The 17,637-nt window shown below is 41.8% G+C and overlaps 1 protein-coding gene across 1 annotated transcript; it reads right to left on the bottom strand.

Moving 5' to 3' along the window:
• Positions 1-10,903: 10,903 nt before the first annotated feature.
• On the bottom strand, positions 10,904-17,117 carry TMEM174 (transmembrane protein 174). The gene is made up of 2 exons (XM_058827102.1): positions 14,900-17,117; positions 10,904-13,487 (listed from the first exon to the last, which is right to left on the bottom strand). Exons 1-2 carry the CDS (start codon positions 15,592-15,594, stop codon positions 13,385-13,387), a joined length of 798 nt encoding a protein of 265 aa, XP_058683085.1. The 5' UTR covers positions 15,595-17,117; the 3' UTR covers positions 10,904-13,384.
• Between the last annotated feature and the right edge of the window lie 520 nt (positions 17,118-17,637).

The raw sequence follows: 17,637 nt of genomic DNA, 5'->3' as shown, positions 1-17,637 counted from the left end.
CACACAAATAACTTTACACTGGTGAATGGTTTCCTTAATTTTTATTACCTCTGCAACACAGAGAATTCTCTTCCTTATTTCTGGTATGTTGTAAATGCAAAGTTGCTTGCTATCTTTTAGCCCTGGCAGGATCCTGGCCTCCAGCAATAAATTAAACAATTAATTTATTGTAAGTCACTGTTTATTTTTAAGAATTCCAGTCACCTGTGAGCATCTGGTATAACAGCCCATGTTTTATTAGTGTGTTCTAACTTCCTTTCACTTGGGTTTCAAAGTCCACTTGCTAGACAGAGTCAGCAAATCCCTTATTTCCACTGTCATAGGAACTCTACAATTTTTAGAACTCCACAGAAATGCTTGTGCTTGGAGAATGAGTACAGTTTTGTTAGTTAGTCAGTTTGTTTTGTTGGTGGTGGTTTTGTTTGCTTTGTTTTGTCCTGTTCTGTTTTTCCAGTGAGATAGTTTACATATTCTGCCACAACATCTTGTCTTTATAGACAGTTCATTCACTTTTTCATTTGATATAAAGTCGTAATTGCTCTCTGTCCAGCTTTTCCTCCTCTCACTGGGACACAGTAGGGCAAGGAAATGCTGTGCAATACTGACACCTGCCAATATCTGTCTGAAGAGCACTAACCAACTTACCAGCACTTCCTCATGACCTGACCCTTCTGTATGGACAAAAATCCCCGTGACTTAACCAACAGTTTAAGAAGACAGGCAGAAATGTTAGAGTCTTCTATATTTTTCTCTTTTTTTCCCCCCTTCAACTGGGGTAAATAAGTGCAAGGAAGTCTTCCAAACCAAAGAGAAATTTAGAATCATTGAAGCTAAATACATATGTATCCAATCATTTTTGTGACATATTACTTTGCCTAATCATTAACTTAAAATGCCGTATAAGAATTTGTAATCCACAGTAAATCATTTAGTAAGAATGATTTAAATGTACTTCTGGCTAATATAAAACAGTCTAGTTTCCACACTCGGTTGGCTGCCAAACATTGTTTAAGAAAGAGGGGAGTGTGTGATCCAAGTTGACATAAGTTATAGCAGATATAATGCTCCAATATAGTGGTGGTTTGCAGATTATTGCATTTAAGAGATAGGAAGAAGATGACATATTAAGTACTACGAAGATTGCCAGGCCTATTTTGTGCCTTAATTAGGATGCTTTGCAACTGTGTTTAATTCTTCTCAAAGTCTACTTAAAAATGCCTTTATGACTATCTTATCTGCAGTGATATTGGAAAAGTGAAATGCTGGTTGACTTACTAACACAATAAGAAAATAAAGGGACTACTATTATGGTAGATACACAAAGTTGCTCTTTTCTGTGTGACAGTGGAGGAGTTAATGTTTAAAAAACAGTTGAACCAAGTATGCTCTGTGCTGAAGTTCAGAAGGAAACAAGGAGCAGTGAGAGGTGACATGTCAAGTGGACGTGTGATTGAGGAGGATGACAGGGAATGCCCTTGGGCTTAAAGAAAAGTAGTATGTGACACACAGTAAACAGTAGTAAACAGAGAGGGGATGGAAGACACCTTATGCATTCACAAGTTCCTTAGTTTAGTTTTTTATTTGAAAATAAAGAAGAAACCAGGGATATGTAAATACTGATTTTAGTATAGAAAGCAGTCCCTTCAGTTAAGTGCTTGCTATTCACTATCTTATAACAAATATATTATTTCTGCTGTCACAATCACAGTCTTTTGGAAAATGAGACACTTGTGGATTGACTAGCATTTTCTATCTTTTATCTTTTTGTAGACTAAGATTATATTTGCCCCATGCTGGTACAAAACGCCGGCGGCATTTCTGTTTAATAGCCGCTGCAACATGATGCAGCACAGCTAAAAAATTCTGTGATACTCTTCGTAGTCCAGCTGTAGCATCATGGGTGAACTCTTTGAGTATTTACTTAGCTTTTTGAACAGTTTGTTTTTCCCTCCGTGCTGCTCCCTCTACATGATTTCCAGCGCCTGAGGCTCTAACCTTGCTGGAACTTCTCCCTTTTGTAATGCAGTCACAGAGACCAGCCATGTGGACAGGATACTTATGATCTCAGATCCCTCTGATGGATTGGAAAACATCTATCTCGTGGTGCTTGTCTGCAAATCACCCTGTCACAACTTTGCTTATGTGAAGTTTGAGAGCACGTTCCCAGCAGAGGAATGATACAGAACCCAGCTCGTTCTGCAGTCACTGTGCAGTTCCTGCACACATTCCCCCTGTGCCACCACCTCCAACGCTCTATTTAAAAGTACATCATAATCAAATGGGTGTAACTCCTTTAAACACTATGCAGTGAATAGAAAACTTTGCAAAAAATTTTGCAAAGTCAAGTGTTAATACAACAGAATTGGTGGGTTTACAGAAAAGCGTATTTTAACAACATTGAGAAAACTGCATACGAGAGTATGGAAAGCAAGGCTATTTTTTAGGAAGTTAAAAAGATCCATTTAATTAATATATTATAGACCTCAAATGGCCATAAGTGAACAATGACTTTTAAATTAATATTTTTTGGAGTACGCAGCTATAAGAGCTTAGAACTATGTATTTTTAGGGTGTTATTGAGTATTTTCTGACAGTTTTGCTGCTTGTAGTAGAGGTACTAAAAAGCAGATGCCTCCTAGTGTTAGGACGCAGACAGCAAAGAGGGGAGGAGGCTTGTTAGAATTTGTTCGAGAGTAGGTGACTTTGAAGGGGGCAGGAAGCTTTTGTGCAGCAGGAAACAGGACAACCAGGCAATTAAAATTAAATTAAGATAAACAGTTTTGCGAGAACTATTTGACCTGACTCTTGCCATATCAATGACCAGCATCTGTACACCTAGTATTAACTTACCTTCTGCATGGTGCAGCATCCATTTATGTGGACCTTTATGCCTCCTGCTTACAGGTCAGAAACCCCCAGCCAGCCTTACTTGATGTAAGGTTGTGTGTGGCCATGGCTGGAGTAGCAGAGCAGAGCCCTGAGGAAGAAGACACAAACTTGAGTCCATCTGCGAGTATTACTAGTGCAGATCCAAAGGAGAGGACAGCAGAGGACAGACAACCCTGCCCTTGTGGCATTTATGTGTCAGGTCAGACAGACTGGTGGATGTGAGCACTTCTCACATTGAGTGGAGAGGCTTGGCAGTGACATTGCTGGGGAGTCAGTCATTTTTGGGGAGGAGTAAGTCACCTTTTCCCCTGCTCTGGGAACTGCACTGGCACCTGACCAGGTCACTTGCAAAGCTCCTGGATCACATACATCTTGGAGTGAGAACTTGATCAGGTTTGGTGCCACTGCCTCTCCTCCCTCTCTTCTACCCTCTGCAGGTGATGATGCAGTAGAGCTCTCATCTTAGCTCAGCTAAAACTGGCCAGTAGCATCTCATAGGACTTGAAGGTCAGGAGTAGGGCACTGTCTCTGTGACTGGAGACAGATGGTGTCTGCTGGGCATGCCAGATTTACCTGCAGCAGAAGAGCAGAAATTGTTTTCTGCTCTGGTGCTTCAGCTCCCTCTAGGAGGATTCAGGTATTCAGGAACCTTCTGCCTAGGAGTCAGGATATGCAGCTATCTTCCACACCATTCCCTCTACATTATTTTTCAACAGTTCTTGGCTCAAAAGAAAGCCATCTAGGCAAGGTTCCTTCAAGGTCCCTCTGCCTGAAATTCTTGCCTGTCCTTTGTTACCATTTCCTTTAATCCTGTGTCCAAACCTGCCATAAGATCTAGCAGCAGAGGGTTGTCCTTCCATCCCAGTGCATCTTGTCACGCTCCTGACTGCTTGGCCTGTTCCTATAGATTGCACACCCCCTGGCTGCAGGCAGGAAACCCTGAAAAATGGCACTCTGGGCCGTAGCTTTTCTTTGGCTACCTCCAAAAATCTTACCTGCTCAGCTGATAGCCTTCCTAGCTGTGTAAACATTCATGTGTAAGAGGAGCCCTATCTGCACGTATGCACACCACACTATCTCGTCTAAACAGCGACACCTCCTGATACTCAGGCTGCAGCTGCGTTAGTGGGTTACTATCCAATAAAGTTGTTGTTGTTGTTACACACAGTAAATGACCTCCCGAGGGCCACCCTTAACAAGAACCATGTCTGCTCCTGCGTTTCATTCAGTGCCAAGCATGCTGTCAGCACTTAACAGCTATTAATAATAACAGAAGGAATTACAAAGCTTCATGGGATAGAATAAAGCCTGCTTAAAGGCAGTTCTTTGAGGGCTGTCCTACATTGCTTGTATTCATACATCCAAACTGGATCTATTTAAGATGACAAAGTTAAAATTACCAGTGTAATGTAATTCTAAGTTTGAAGCTTTGCCAACCATTAACTGCTAAGACTATTTCTATAAACAAAGAGCACTTTCTAAAGGAACATTCACTTGAGCTTTTAACTGTGATTTCCTGAGGGAAACAGTTGTGTTGGTGAAAATTCAAATATGCAGTTTATTCATATGTTAATTAAAAAGTGTTTATAAAAGTAGTGAAGATTTCTGTTTTGGGCATTTTCTAGCAGTTATTTGATTAAAACTGGCTTGAAGAATTCATCCTATTCTTCAGGTTCCGTAGCTGTCTGGAAAATGACAACAAATACCTGATATGAAAGTAATGATTTTTCAGATGTATTACATCAGCCTGGTGTAACTGTGGGCAAGTAACATTATTTTAATTGGTTGCATCTATGGAACCATGGCTGAATTCATTCCAATTTTGTTGATAATGAGCATCTTAGAAGTTTCTACAGAGAGCTGAAAAAACAGACTCATGTATGAAGCATGAAAAGCAGTGTGTAATTTGTCACTTTTGAAACAGATGGGTTTCTCTCAGTTTTCTGTGGCAGGTCAGGCAAAGTTTGCTCTCATGATGGTGAGAGAAAAGAGAGCTGGGTAATATAATATTCAGTTGTTGAAAGGTGTCAAATGAGGATTAGGTGGTTCTTTAGTAAGTGAAAGACGAAAAATTCAACTGCAAGATACAAGTTATTAAATACTTATATATATATTTATTATTATTATTATTATTATTATTATTATTATTATTATTATTAAATGTATTGTGATGGCAATTAAATGAACAATGAAAATAATTTATCCTCTGATAATGAACAATAACATCAGTTTCTGAAAAATACCAATGGATACTTTTTCCTAGTATTTCCACTCTTGCTTTTCAGTCTTCAGTGACTTAATCAATGTGTCATTAGGTTAAATCAAGATGTGAGCATTTCAGGCATGTCCGCATGTGATTATCAATTACACTCAATCATACAACCCAAGATGTTCTAAATGGGCTCGTGACACGACTCTGCAATCACACACTTTCCTCTGACCTCATTGCTTGTGTATTTAACTTGACTAAAATATGTGTCCAGTGCAGCAGAGAAGAATACAAGCAGAGATCCTGTGCCATGTTCAGGAACCTGCCATCACCTCTATGCCTTTGACAGTGAGCTCTTTGGGCTAGCCTACTTATCTTATATTTTCACATCGATTTTCATACACTATTGGAACAATAGCAACAATAGTAGACAGAGAGAAAGTGTTATAGTCAGTTCTGTTTGCTGGATGTATAAAAGCACATGGTGAATCTGGCAACCACAACATTTTTGTTAGTTTTTTTTATGGGGTCTAAGGAAAATCTCTGATTTATGTTGCTCTGTGACAGTTTAATGGTGTTGCTTGTTATGAAAAATTGGGGAACCTAATGCTCCCGACACCAACATAAGCAACTAAGTGCCAGATAAAATGAGCCTGAATTTATTAAGTTACACCTGCACCAACAATACTTACGCTGATGTTCATTCTGACCTGATGATATTACAAGTGAATTATTATCCAGTTAGATCACACATACAGCTTTGAATATGGTATATATATATATATATATATATATATATATATATATATGGTATGCTTATTCACATTGAGGTTTCACCTCTTGTTTGGAAATAGGGACATAGTTTTGCAGCTCATTTGGACTTTTTTTCCTAAACAGATGGACGAGAGGCTGGTTTTTGTGAAAATAACAGGAAGGTAACATAAAATACTTGAACATGTAACATAAAAAAAACATTTCAGTAATGCTACCCTCTGGGTCACCACCTTGGTCTGTATGGCTAAGTAAACATAAAAGATTAACATATTTGTTGCTTGATTTTGATTAACTGTCAAGAGCAACACACAGAGCATGACCTGAGAAGGCAAAGACATTAAAACAGATATCATAATATGTAAAAGGAGTTTATTTCCCCCCCCCTAACCATTACCTGGCTTTTTCTTTTCTGCCATGTTAAGTCTGTCTTTCCCTCTTGACTTTTTCCTAACTTCCATTAAAAGCAAGGCCAAATCCTAACTAATTCTTACATGGAGCTTGAACAATTTATGAAAGGGCTTGTGCAGTTGCCTACCACAGCAGGAGTCGTGCAAATATTTTCCACTTTGATGCTCCCAGTGCTGCATTCTCTCATCAACTGGCACATTAGTCCAGTTCCCACTGACACAGCCTTACAGAAGCTGATTTTAAACAAATCATTCTACTCTTTGCATGTGTGAACTGGGTTCATGGGTATCTATGTTTGCTCCTTTGGCAGCACAGTGCTGTCTGTAGGTGTCTTGATCCGTCTCTGTTTAGTCAGTGTGGAGGGCAGAAGGACAAAGCACCTGTCAGTCTGCAAAAGACCAAAACAACATAGAAAGCTCTACAATGGTGCACTGCTGGCACATTGCAAAACGCTCAAGTACCTCTGATTTGACAGTAAAATCTGGGGAAGTGGAATAGAATAAGAATAATGCCTTATTTGAACTGATACAGGAAAAATAATATTGTTCTTCTTTTAATATTTTATCAAAATAAGTAAGATCACATATTGATGGATTATATATGTTTATTTACAATAATTTGTTTCTTTCTGTACATTTTCATGAAAGATTTTGCAGGGAACTGCTGTTTAGTGGCAAAAAAAGAATCCTACAGCACCTCTAGAGTTCAGAAGAGATTAATTTTTGCTGAAGTCAGTTTATTTTCTTCCCTCCCTTAAGAGTGCTGAAGCAGAGTGAGGCCAAATGGTTATCTAATGCATGTGTTTTTTGAAAAAGATAATGAAACAGTTTTCATGATGCAAGTCCTGTGGCAGCTTCGGTCCTGCTCTACATAAATCCAGAAGGTGCCATCTTAAATGGTGAAAAACAAATGGTGACAAACAAAGATAGCACAAAGAGGTGCAAATCACAGCCTTCTCAAGCTGCCAGTTTTTTTCTGGCCTCTGTGTGGGGCAAAGCTCTGTCAGCTGACCATGGGGATGTGTGGCAGGTGCCTGGGGACAAAAGGCAGTGTGACAAGTCAATGCTGCCTTGAATGCCAGTGTTGATTGTTTCTGGCTGGGTTTGGGCTGCAGAATGGAAGAAAAGAAGGGTACAAGAAGGGTACCCCAACCAGTGCCCATTACCACGGAAGCTACTGCCAGTTTCATGGTTAGAAGTTTAAAATTTACACCTCTTTGTTTTGAGTTTGATTGTTTGTCAGTTTGTTTTGGAAATCATGACCTTGGGCTACATTGTTGTTCTGTATTTCTTTAGGTATGTCTTCGGCTGACAGAGCATGAAGCTTTACCTTAGAGCTAAGCTCTTGAGCAGACTCACTGAACTGTAAATAAAGAGGACGCTGCAGCTATGCAAAACATGAAATTATCGAATCATCTACCCAGGGCTGTTAAATAGCCTGCCCTGTTCCCTAAGAAGCAAGCACAGCATCTTACATATAGAGCAATGATTCAGCTGCAAAAAATAAACAAAATAAAATCTCACATGATATAACCCAAACAAGAGAGCAATAATCTCATCCTAGGGTTTTATAAGAGAAGTACAGCAGCTAATCTGCTAAAACATGTTCCATGGTGTTTGCTAAATAGCGTGTGTAGATATAATCAATTGCTCATTAGAGATGCCACACACGACACAGATACAAACAATCATGCCGTTACTGATTTACCCTTGACCCTGTGCTGCTATCACATAAGGAATGAGGTACAAGACTACAAGAGCTAGGGAGTTATTTTCCCTGTTCCCCATGGGAAAACTTCTTCATCACTTTGCAATTATCGTTCAGGAAGGCACAAACCTGCTACATCTCAAAATTAGACTACATGTACCTTTGGAGGTGTCAACACTACTCTGTGAGGTCTCTCAAAGTAACCTGTCAGTACTGGGAAAGGCTCTCCCATGAGCTCACTGCTGTCAGAAAGTTGAGAGAAGCTTCTCTGCTCTACAACATGCAACTCCTGCAGCTGCTGCAAGTCATCGCATGTCTGCAGGGCAACAAGTGTCTGTAAATCAGGTGCTATTGAAGAGACTCCCTACACTCCTCACCTGCTCTGTGGGGCTTTTCAGCACATCATCACATCGCATCACACCACATCACAGGTGTGATATGAATAATTTCTATTGGATGAAGCTGTACCAGAAAATGCACCATAGGAGAACAGTGTATTTCAACTGCTAATCAGCATCGAGTCCACTGGAGTAAGTCTGATATAAACCTCTCCACCATGCAGTGCATGTGGTCACCAGGTTCTCTGCACCTGCTGTTTCTCTTTTAGACCCTCTCCCGCTGAGCAGCGCCGCTCAGCTAATGCAGGCACAGCCCATGGGATCCCACCTGGCTCTGCTGTATGCTTCTCTGACAGACACACTGATTCACATTGGGGATAGGGCAGCAACAGCGATGTTCAGCACATCCTGCTGATGTCTATTCACCCTGACAGCTAAAGTGGAGCCAATAATGATACTTTCAGCAGGCACAGATTATCTTAGGTGCTGTGTACAAACAGCATGCCCTAGTTCTTTGCAAATGACCCTTGGATTCCCCCTGCTCCTTCATGCAGACAGAAGCTTGTCCCATTAGGTCACAGCGGTGAGGAGGTGACGGGGGTGCATGTGAATGTACTGTGCAGAGTCTACCCCCAAGCCGCAGTCCTTCCAGATGTCCCCACTCCTGCTGCGAGAGCGGGGACGGGTACCCTGTTCTTCGGCGAATTCACTGGGTCTTTCACCACGAGTATATATATATATATATATATATATATATATTTTTGTTTGTTTTTTTTTTTTTTTTTTTTTTTTGTATTTTCAACTCGGTTGTGGGAGAGCACGGCATACTTTTCAACGGCGTTTTTAGTATTCTTAGCAAAGGACAAAAGCTTCGGCTCCCTGGGCTGAAATGCCAGCTGTCTCACAACGAGGGTCCGCTTACAAACTGCCGGCTCTGCACTTCTGACACCCGTCGGGTCAGCGGGGGAAGAGGTCTCCTTAAACCCGCACAGTTTTAACTCGGGCGGCGAGCACAGCACAGCATCTCCGCGTCTGCGCCCGGGCGGTCCCGGCGCCCTCTGGCGCTGCCGGCGCGGCGGGACAGCCGGGCAAGCTCCGCTCCGGCGCGGGGGGAGCCCCTCGGCCGCCGTCCGGCTGGGACACGGCCCCGAGGGAGCGGGGGCTCGGGGCTCCCCGCGGGATGGAGGCTGCAGCACCCTCCCCGCGGGGAGGGGCCGCCGCGCTGAGGACCTGCCGTGTGCGTCACCAGCGCTCTCTGGAGAGGAAAGAGACCTACTTACAGGTTTATTTTCTTTTTTCCCCGAGACCCAGATTTCCTAAATCCCCATCCAGTTTAAAAATAGCTCTTCGAAGGATTTCAGCGCCCCCGCCCGTGCGTGGTCTGCGCTGGCGAGCATCCCTCGCACGGGAGCACTGGGGTCAGGAACGGCGGCGGATGGTGAAACTGGGCTGCTGGGGAAAAGGGCTGCTAAAGCACAGCGAACCGAGCCCTGCCCGTGCACTCCCGTACTGGTCGGCGATACGGCAGGGTCGGCGTTAAAAAGCAAACTTTGGATTTAATCTGAGATGAAATTCCCGCGCTGCACCATGTGGCTTTCAATGTATGGAAATGGCTCCTTGATCTTAGAGAAGCTGCGTGCAGAGTTTTTACTGAAATGAATAGATCATACTCAGTTTCTTGTCAATAGACATGTCTCTGCTCATTCCACAGGTTAACCAGTTTATGATCAAAATCTTAGAGAGTTATATAAGGAAAAATCCCAAGAACCCACGGAGGGTTATGTAGCTGAAAATACATACAACATTCTATCACTACGACTAGAATGCAAGACACCTGAAACTATTAAACCACCAATATTCTGCAGGTCTGCATTAGCACTGAAGGCAATGTGGGAGAAAGCAATTTTGCTTAAAGAGAACCATTTTAAATTAAAAATGGATTGAGCAAAATCTCAAATACAGTCTTCCAGGCGCTTTGTGAAGTTACATCAGTATAATCTAGAAGGGCTGTGACAGTTCACCCTGGTTGAAGACTTGGCCAAAAAGGTTGGTTCTTTCATCATGGGGCAGAAAGAATTCTTAATGCTAAGAAGTGAATTCATGTGATGGTTACATCACATGTAAAACCAACCAACCAAAAACCCCAAAATCCAAACAAAGAAAACAGACCCCCCCAGCAACCCCACCAAACCCTGAAGTTGAAAAGACTCCAATAGAATTCAGCAAGAATTCATCTGATGGGTAAAGATAATTTCAATATGTAGCTATTTAAATTTAATATTCAATCTTCTCTTCAAAGAGAAACTCAGGACTCTTCCAATTCTTTTCAGTGAATATAGTGTCACTAGAAGTAAACTTTAAAATCAATATGGAGTCCACGGCCAAGTTCAGCCTTCCGAGTTTTCTTCCATTTACTCTGTCAGTATTATTTGATGTAATAGAAATAAAGATATTATTACCTCATGACATTTAGGCTGGGGGGGCAGAGGGAGGGAGGGAGGGAGGGAGGGAGGGAGGGAGGGAGGGAGGGAAGAGCAGCAGGAAAAATATGTGGTGTCTGACTGAAGGAGTTTTTTTGTTGTGGGGGAGGGTGACTGGGCAGAAATTTTGACCCTAGTCCTGCAATTGGATCCATCAAGCCTGACCTCTGTGCTACTGCAGTGCTTGCTGGAGTCAGCAGAACTACGTGCTAAGTGCAGGGCTCTGTCCATGTGGAACTAACTGGGGATTTGGGGCCATCCTGCTTCCTACTGTGGAGGGAGGATGAGTTTACCTCTGTGTAAATTCCAGAAAAGGAGTAAGACACTTCCATAAGAGAAACTTGCATTTATTTTTAGATCCTCTCTTCTCTCACTTAATCCCATAGAGATCATGCTGAACACAGCATGCCTCCCCTTCTCCAACTACACGTGCCTTCCTTTCTCCAACTACCTGCTAGCACCAGGCCAACACTGCTGAAAAACAGTGTGTCCCATATTTCTCTAATGAGAAAAACCTCCCACAAAGTTTGCAGTCACTGTTCAGTAGCTGCTGCTGCAGTTGCTAATCCAGCTTTGAGTCTGTTTAAATGAGCCCCAAATACAACTTCTGTCACAGTTTTGTCCATCACTGCAAAACACAGTGGTTGTTTTGTGTGCCCCCAAATGCTTTATGTCTTGGCAGCCTCTAAGTGCACAGCACAGGGAGGTGTGTACCTGCAGGTCTGTGCAGCTGGGCAATGTTCTGAATGCACATCTCCTTCCAGAACCATGTCTCCTGATTGCTACAGGGGCTGCAGAAACTCTGAGACTTCCAGCTGTCAGGTACATCATGTTGGTGTGCAACTGTTTGTGCTCAAGTGCCAGGCTTCTCCAGCTCCCAGGAATGAGATCAATCACATGGGTGAAATCTGGCAAGAGCTGAGACAGCTGCATTGACAAATAAGAGAAAGTTGACGCATTCCATAATGGACATCTGCTTTTAGCTTGCTGTGCCAGGCTAGGAGACTGACCCACAGGCACAGTGCACCACTTCGTTACTTGGGACATTGACCATTGCCCTCCAGGGTGTTTTGTGTGGTGCCCACTCCAGCACGTGAGAGCTGAGATCAGCTTTTGGTTTGAGCCCTCTGAGGGAGATAAGCAAACCTAATGGGATCATCATAGGGAAATACTAGCTTGTCCAGCTCTGTTACACTTCTAGGCACATTCAAAAGAAGAATCTGAAATACATGTAGAAAAACAAAATAAAAATTTAGAGACTCATAGCATGGTCATTGTTCTGGGGTTTAAAAAGCTCCTGAGCAAAGCTGCATTGGATCTTCATTCTGGATTGCAAAATTTCAGAGCTAATACACTTCATCTTCTGTTAAATATAGTTGTAAATACATTTCACAGAATCACAGAATATTGTTAATTGGAAGGAACCTACAAGGATCAAGTCCAAATCTTAAGTGAATGGCCCATACACGGATCAAACCCACAATCTTGGTGTTCAGCAACACCATTCTCTAGTTAAATCAGCTAATCTCAAATTGTTGTGGATTAAATGTGTGGAAGCAAGCTGAACTTGAGCAAGAAAGTTTACCACAGCCCACAGTTGTCTAGATACTCTGGGGGCAACCTGCAGTCTGGGTTGTGTGCCAAAGACCCACATACAGGTAAGAAGGGACCTCAGAGGTGTTTCAACACAGCCCTCCCACAGAGGGGGTGCAGCAGCTGTGATTGTCAAAGTCCTTAACAGTAGGAGGATCACACATCTCTATTGAGGCTGCAGAAAGATGCCATTTCCTTTAGTGACATTAACCTCACAGTTATTAGGACTCCTGGCGGGAGATCATGCTTTGCCTCCCATCAGGCAGGGAAGGGAACTGAATTTGATGCATGCAGGATGTCTTAGAGATGTATGTAAAAGTGGGCAGAAGTCACGATTTGTATTCTCTGTTCCAAGATGCTGTGGTTCAAGCAAGATACTACAAAAAATGCCTGCAGGACTGGGTTGTGCAACAGGACTGGGTTGTCCAAGTAAAGCAAGCTGAGGAAGTCTAATCTGTATACTGGACTTACTAAAGAGTAAGCTCTTCTAAAGAATCAGACAAAATTAAAACAAAAAATGCATTTTCATGGATCAGACACTTGAGGTTTCCCAAGCAATCAAAAATGAAAATACATCAAGGAAAAATCAAGTATTTTCTAAAGATCCTGAATGTCCAGGAGCAACCATGATCTTCCACAAACATCTTGTGCATTCACAGTTCCCACTATTTTCAGCAAGTCCGAAAATCAAGCTTCTTGTTGGAGAATCCTAACATGGATTTAGATCATTGAGTTTAATAGCTTTGCTATTAATAGTTTTGCTACTAAATAATTAATAGCTGTGCTATTAAGCTGCATTGCAAAGGGATTATGAATTTTGACAGAGAAAAAGGAAGGGATCAGTTAAATATCTTCAGTGATAATGAACTGTGTGTAAATACCAAGATCTTCCTCACACCGTCTTATCACACAAGTGTTTAAAGAAAATAGTTTTTTGGATTCTTTCTGGCATCTCTTAGGATTGTTGTCCCTTGTCCACGATGATTTTATGAAGACAAAGGGTATATTTCCTCATAACGTGGAGGTGACAAGTTATTACAGGCAAAATCTTCCAGCCGTCCTGCTGGTTCATCAGAACTGTCTTCTGACCTGAAAAGAGGAAGAGGAGCAGATGCAAAAAGAATTTATGAAACACAGAGCATGCAAGTAATTTCAGTGTTTTATCCTCCCAGCCTTATCTGGGAAAAGTACTCCCTGGCTTCTTGAGAAAATGCTATAAGATGAAGTTTCACTGAGACTCAGCTGTTTGCTGTGTTTTTTCATGAAGTTTAAAAGTGTCAGGAGGTGACCTTTTTCTTCATCCAACCTGTGCCTGTCACCCATATTGCTGAGGACAATGGATCAGTCAGCAGTTTTTCAAAAAGACTTTGATAAATGAACTAACAGTGACTTGTGTTGTAGAAAGGATATAATTATGAGTAATTCCCATAATTAGGATATTTTTCCTTAGAGGAAAGAACTATATAAAATTATTTTGTGTATAATTTAAACAGCTCCATACTGCTGTGCAACATGAGCAATACTGTTTATGCCTCAAAACTAGGAAAAGAGCAAAAGCTGGAAGGTTGTTACAGTGAGAGACCAGCATATTGTGACCAGGTGTACTCAGGTGGGAGAGTATCTGGAAACAAGCTGATTCCTGCATTGTTGCAGAAATGCTGATGAGTGCTGACTTGTGCGTTGTGACTGTGATTGAGTGGAAGCCTCAGGCTCTACATGATGTCTTTTCCTGGTCTTAGAAAATTGAGAGCCAGGCTTGGTTAAGGCATAAGGGTTTTTTACCTTGGTTCAATGAGGATCCTTATGAGTGCACCATTTCCCCAAGGTGGGATGTGCCGCAGTGCACACCCACGACAGATCGCCTATACAATTTATGGACCTTACAAATTAATTAACACAGACGCCCCAATGGAAGGCCTGGATGAATGGTGTGATATTCCCCTGAGGAATTCCCCCCTGGATGGGCCAAGTCTCTAGATTACAGGATATGTTCTAGAGAGGACCTTGGTTTCCCAAGATAGTGCAGGGTTTTCTGGTCTCCTACTATGAGGCCTTTAGGATGTTTGGTCTCCTGGCCTAACAGAACACTAGGAGTATGCTAAATTATCAGATTTAAGGAATTACAGGTATAATACTAAGGATACATAAAAGGTATAAAAGGTATAAAAGAAAAGGCAAAAAATAATATTGGCATCATACCCATAATAACCTAAAGGTGGTAAGAAAAACATAAGAAAACCTCCACGAACAGAAGTACATATATCTTAAAAAGTAACAAGAGATTTAGTTGACTGAAAATTGAAGGACATTTATAAAAGAATTAAAATTTTATAAAAACACTTTCCAGTTTCCTCACTCAAGAAGAATTCTTAACAAAGACAAAAAAAGTCGGAGAAGGGTAATACCCTGGACTAGCTGCAGTTTCTTATGAAACCACACATAGTACTTAAAATATTCAGAAGCCTGTGTCCAAACAGACTAAGGCATTTCAGAAGATTTACCTCTGATTCCTGGAATTCTCTGCAGGATAAGTAGTGTAGCTCTCATCTCCAGTAAAAGCCAGGTTATCCAGGGTGTAGGCAGGGCAGCAGTGAGGAGAACCCATGGTGAGAACCGGCGAGGGGCTGGGGGGACCAGCACTGCAGCAGCTGAGCACTGGGTGAAGGTAGCTAGGACTCACAGCAGCGCCTTCCTGGGACGGGTAGGGTGGAGGGATGTACTGTACCACTGTGGCACCATGGAAAGTTATAGGCTGGTTAATCCCAGTGAAGACAAAGGACTGTCCGCTTGCAGTCTGGTCAAGTTCTGATGTATTTTCCTCTCTTTCTTTACAGGGTTTGCACGTAAGCATGTTAAATTTACAAACAGCAATCAGAATAAAAGTCACTCCAACAGACAGGAGAATAGGCCCTAGTAACTGAGTCCACTCCAGGTGAGTAATGCCATCATATTTTATCCATCCCATCACAGTGAAAGTGATCCCCACCAGTCCCAAAAACACACCTGAAAAGAGCAGAGTGGTGCCAGCTTTATCCCCGTCTGACACCAGGGCATCAGATCTGTTTGGCTGACAAGGAGTGACAGAAAAGACATTCAAGGAGAAATCTTCTATATTGTTGTTGTTTTGCTCCATTACTGAGTATAACGTATCTTCTCTCTTAAGAGAAAGGGGCTTGTAAAGGACTTGGCAGAGCATTTAAAGTCGAAGGTTCAGGTTAGTTATACAAGAACTTTGTGTGTGTATGGTTAACAGAGTCTATGCTTTGAAAGAATAAACTTTGCTTGGAAGAACAAAGGTCTGGGAAGTGAAGCCTGAAGCTATCACTAAAGATTTCTTGAATTACCACCATCACTTCCGAAATGGATTCACCCCTGAATGACTGCCTGTCTTTTTGTGTTTCTTCTTTAATTCAACACCCATGATACTGTTCTCATTCTGGATAGCAGAAAAAGCAAGCTGGAGGTATTGCAGCTTTTCCATGGCCCTGCCTAGTTGATGGATCCAACATATGGACGGCATATGTTTAGTCAACAGCAGAGAGGAGATCCTTGCTTTCCACTTCCTGCTCCATTTTCTGCAGGGAAATTCCACATGCCATTGCAAAGTATACCTTTCCAAGCTCTGAAGCTTGACATTTATAGTCATGCCTGGACCTCTGTTGCAGCTCATTTTGCAGTTCATGGTTTAAAAAAAGTATCAATGTAAGCTTTGATATTTTTCTGGGGCAACCACTAGGTGAGCAGGAGGTTAAGTAGCAACAGGATGGTAAGAGCTAAAAAGACTAAGAGAGCTCTTGGCTGTGGGAGAAACGTTATTTCAAGACAGTCAAAGCTTTTCAGATGGTTGAAGGCACCACAACTAGGCTATAATTTCTCCTTAATTCTTGTTATTTTTTGTTGCTGGTTTTAAGGTTTATGGAGAATAATACCCTAATTCCCTGAATAGCACATCACTGCAGGAATGAGAAAGCGTCTCCTGTAATGCTAAACTTGACAGAGTGAGGAATCTTATCCTGTTCTCACAGGTACCTAAGATACTTCTTCATATCACAATGAATTGTTCTGCTGAATTCATGTCTCACATATTAAACAGACCGATCATTGAATTTTGAAATTTTCTGTTTTCTAATAGCTTCAGACTAAAGTAATTGCTGCTGGAAGGTTCTGGTAGAGTGTCTTTGTATAATTCCCTAAGGAGGAAAGATCTCCAACTACTCTGTCTGTTCTGACTAGCATGGCAGGGTACACTACACACAGGACATTGATTACTGCTCCGGCAGTAGAACACATAATGCTATTTCCTGCTACTGGCAACCCTGGGGAAGCAAGCTTATCCTGAGATTTATAAGACTAGCAATGGCTCTAGAACTAGAAAATTTACCTTTCAGACTGCTTCTTCAAAGTCAGTAAAAGTGCTTTTAGTCTACTGTGCATTCACATCACATTGTGTGACAACAGCTCTCTCCTGGAAAGGGCTATTCACCAGGTTTGGCACCTTCAGAACTGATGCTGAATGCAATTGCAGATGTCTTTCTTATTTTTTGGTGCATAGACCTTGAGGAATATTAGTGCTGGATTCCTTAAAAAAGCACCTGTGAAGCTTCCAAATTCAGCATTGTTAAGTCGCCCCTGTTACCCAGGGTGTCAACAAATTTTCTGAGAAATACACTCAAGATCAGCCTTTCCCACAACACTAAGTCAGGTTAGGATTCTCTGCACCTCTTGAGCAGAGATCAGTCCCACACAATGGTTTTGTATGATGACAACTAAACTAGAAAGTGCTCAAATACTAGATAAACTGTCCTTGCATTGGTAATTATAGACAAAGCCTAAGTCACCTTTAACCTTACATTTGTTAAACTTCATGTAATGAACTGTTACTATTCTTTATAAGTTGGTTTTTCCATACCATGAATCATCCTTGCCACAGCTGAATCTTTCAGGCTTTCCAACATCCTTTTAAAAGCAGCGCTATATTATAACAGCTGTCTAGCTAATAGTTTATACAGATGTAGTATCACCTTGCTTCTTTCATTCATTCAAGAACTCTGCAACTGCTATTTGCAATCAGATCATGCTGGAGCACTTCCTCAATCCCATGGAATGGTCCTTAGATCCTGTCTGGAATCGGAATTTTCCAAGTTGGGTGTTATGTAATCCCACAGCTCTCTCTTTGCCTCTGGTCTAGGACATGACTTCATGATTGTTGAACAAGTGCACAGTAGAGCTGGAGAATACA

Source organism: Poecile atricapillus, chromosome Z (genome assembly GCF_030490865.1).
Source record: "Poecile atricapillus isolate bPoeAtr1 chromosome Z, bPoeAtr1.hap1, whole genome shotgun sequence".
NCBI classification, from domain to species: domain Eukaryota; kingdom Metazoa; phylum Chordata; class Aves; order Passeriformes; family Paridae; genus Poecile; species Poecile atricapillus.
The sequence above is the reverse complement of the archived record's forward strand: the minus strand, read 5'-3'. Positions and strand labels throughout refer to the sequence as shown.